At 55.3% G+C, this 3,272-nt stretch overlaps 1 protein-coding gene across 1 annotated transcript in view; it reads right to left on the bottom strand.

Moving 5' to 3' along the window:
• Positions 1-6: 6 nt before the first annotated feature.
• DHODH (dihydroorotate dehydrogenase (quinone)) overlaps positions 7-3,272 on the bottom strand; it is a 6,205-nt gene continuing 2,939 nt past the window's right edge. The window contains exons 2-5 of the mRNA XM_015428209.1: positions 2,661-2,774; positions 2,381-2,534; positions 2,134-2,293; positions 7-420 (exon numbers count right to left, since the gene is read on the bottom strand). Coding sequence (XP_015283695.1) covers positions 366-420; positions 2,134-2,293; positions 2,381-2,534; positions 2,661-2,774 — 483 coding nt within the window. The 3' untranslated portion in view covers positions 7-365. The remainder of the gene's footprint in view (positions 421-2,133; positions 2,294-2,380; positions 2,535-2,660; positions 2,775-3,272) is intronic.

The following is a 3,272-nucleotide window of genomic DNA, read 5'->3' as shown; positions in this document are numbered from 1 at the left end:
TTCCCTGCCCAGACATTTCACAACAGGGCCTGACAGCTCACAGCGGGGGAGGGGGGGGTGAGGGGCTCTGGCTACCATCCTGGCATCAGCATAAACTCCCATCACAGTCCTTTCTGGTTAAAGAAGCCAAGTGCAGGCTGGGTTGTTGTTTGTGTCTATGTTTGCTCCTTCGGGGTCAAAGGGCACACTGCCAGGCCACCAGAATGGACAGCTAGTCCCCTCGCTTGCTTGGAAAACGGACCCCACCTCCTTTCTAAGGGAGTGATGATGCTTGGTGGGACTGGAAGAGACACACCCTGGAGGAAGATGTCACCCCCCCTTCCCGAAGAGGCACTGCAGCCGGACGAGCTCTCCGCAATGATTCCTCAGAGGCAGTGATCAGCTCCCACGGCATCCTTGATGCTTTGGAATCCTTGTTCCCTGAGCAAAGGGGAAAAAATTCACATGAGGTGGCAGTCTGGCACATCCCCATCTCCGCCCCCCTCGGGAAGGTCTAAGAAGTGCTGGAGAGCGGAGACACACACACACACACACCCGGGCCCCTCAGTGTCTATAGATAACCCCAGGAGATGCTCCTCTGGGGCAAACCATGACCCTTCCACTGGTCAGCTGACCCATAACGGGATCATGCCCTAGTAGCCCCAGATGGGCTGCACCAGCAGCCCCCAGTCCCATCCTCAACTGTTCCATGCTTTTTTCAAATGGGACCAAAAAAAGAAACCCATTAAAAAACACGTAGATCCCATTATTGTGGTGGGGAGACAGTCTGAGAAAAACAGAGACTGCCACAGACAACAGACATGGGACTGGGTTTTCGGTGCAGTGCTTAGGCACAGGCTGCCCACAGTGCATGGGGAATGGTGGTGCACGGCCCTCTAGTGACACAGAGGCAGCCGAGAGAAGGCTGAATAAAACCTGCCCCCACCTCCTGACTGCTGGTATTCCAAGGAGGTCTCCCATCCAAGGACTTGCCAGTCGACCCTGCTTAGCTTCCGAGATGGGACGAGATCGGGCCTGCCTGGGCTATCCAGGTCAGGGTTCCAGAAGTCGGTCTTGAGAAGCCCAAGCAGAGATCGAAAGGATCTTGTGAGGGCCATGAGCACAGATGACCGTGAAAGGGGATTAAAACAGATCCATGAAGAGATCCATAAGTGGCAACCAGCCACAGAGAGTAACATGCAGAGGCAGTCAACCTCTGAGTGCCAGGGTGGGGAAGCAGCATTGGGAAGGGCCTAGGTCTCTATGCCCTGCTCACTGGCACTCCAGGGCAGCCAGTGCGTGGCACTGTGTGTGAACCAGGATGCTGGACTAGTTGGACCCTCGTTGGCCTGATCCAGCAGGGCTCTTCTTGGGTTCTTATAACTGTGCTGGAGGAGGGAGGGAAGGAGGGAGCAAGCAAGAAGTAAGAGCACGAAAGCAGACAGCCTCAAATGCAAAAAGGCGACCCTTTTATGAAGAGAACAGAAAGAGACTAACAGGTTTGTTTTGGTTTATAAGAAAGAGAAGAACAAGGAGATCGCTGCTCAAGCCTGAGAGGGAGAGGCGACGTGGACAGTCCTTTTGTCCGAAGGGACCCTTTTGCCCGTTCAGGCAACCTCAGGGTGGATTCTCATGCACAGACCAATGTTCCCTCTCAGCTGTGGAGCCTTGTGAGCAAAAATTTGTGAGCATTAAAGTTGTGAGCAAGTGATTTGGCTGCTGCATGAATTAGTTTGCTCTGGAGCCCTCCTTCCTGAGCAAAGACAAAAATCTGTGAGCTAGAGGCTAAAAAACTGTGTGCTAGCTCACAGTAAGCTTAGAGGGAACAGTGGCACAGACTCCACCCTACTGAGAGTAGGAGCAGCACTAACTTCTCAGGACCACTCGTCCAGCTGAACCAGAGCTGCATCCAAGCACATCTGGGTTGAGGTCTTTGGCCCGGCCTGGCCCAGAAAATTTTTATTTATTTCTTTCTTCCTGTTCATACTCCGCCCTCCCCGCAAATGGGCTCAGGGCGGATCACAATTTGCCACTTAGGCCTTATAACATTGCAACAAAAAAGTAATAGTAATAATTAATTAAAACCATTAAAGCAACTCTTGAAACAATATAAATCTCCCCCCCCCCGCACCCAGCAGAGCTCCGCCTCCGCACCTCAGCAAGGACTCCAGTTCCCGCTTCACCGCGCCCACGACAGGCGGCCCACGGTAGGTCAGGGCAGTGTAAATCTGCACCAAGGAGGCTCCTGCGCGGATCTTCTCCAGGGCATCTTGGCCGCTGCAGACCCCGCCCACGCCAATGATGGGAACCCGGCCTGGAGGCAGAGGGAGATTGCTGGCGGAGGGGGGTTCCTGCCCCGCTAGGGCTGGCGGCTTCCCCACAAGCACTCCTCCCCCTTTACCTCGCGTGAGGGCATACATGTCGCTGACCGTCTGGGTGGAGAGCTGGCGCAGGGGCGCCCCACTCAAGCCTCCCTCTTCGTCACGGAGAGCCCCACGGAGAGTAGCGGGGCGGCTCACGGTGGTGTTCGTGACCACAAGCCCGTCAACGCCTACCTGGGGGAGAAAAGCCCGTGGCCACTTCACCTCTTGTGTGAAGCACACTGCTCTGGAGGAACACAGATTATGCCCGGAAACTGAGCTGCCGGCAGGGGCCACCGACTGCCCCCCCCCCCGCCACACCTCACACACAACGCTGGCAATGTCCTCCTTGTCTTGTGCGGTCAGGTCTGGGGCAATCTTCACCAGCACGGCTGGCTTCCGTTCACACGTCAGCGCGTCCCTCTCTGCCAACACCTGCCAGGGAAGACGTACGGCTGGCTCAGGCCCTGGGCACGGCTGAGCGACACAGGACAGGCGTGGGCTTCCCCCGCCCCTCCTGAAGCTCCGCTCCAGACACCCACAGGTGGCAGCACAGAGCCGGGGGGGCGGGGGGCCCGAACACTTCCAGGGCTCCTGAAGCCAGGGGAGAACTGGGCTTTCCCTTCCCAGGACAAAGGGGGATACATTAGAACATGTGCAATAGGTCACTTCTTTCTCAAGCATAAGCTTATTTGGATATCAAGCCACCATGTCTATGTTGCTCTATGTTGTGGGCAAAATGAACCACATGTTAACAAAGAAGTGCTTGAAAAGGTGTGCCATGGTTCTGCACTAGAGGCGCTAATATATATATGCATGTCTGAGTGTGTGTGGGTGTGCGTTGCACATTTTAAGTAATTCAGCTGTGTCTTGATAGGTACTTTGCTTCCCACAAAACAACAGGAGGCTTCACAGAAGTCCCTCTGCCCCCCC

This window comes from Gekko japonicus, unplaced genomic scaffold (genome assembly GCF_001447785.1).
Source record: "Gekko japonicus isolate JY-2015 unplaced genomic scaffold, Gekko_japonicus_V1.1 scaffold1901, whole genome shotgun sequence".
Classification (NCBI taxonomy): domain Eukaryota; kingdom Metazoa; phylum Chordata; class Lepidosauria; order Squamata; family Gekkonidae; genus Gekko; species Gekko japonicus.
The sequence above is the reverse complement of the archived record's forward strand: the minus strand, read 5'-3'. Positions and strand labels throughout refer to the sequence as shown.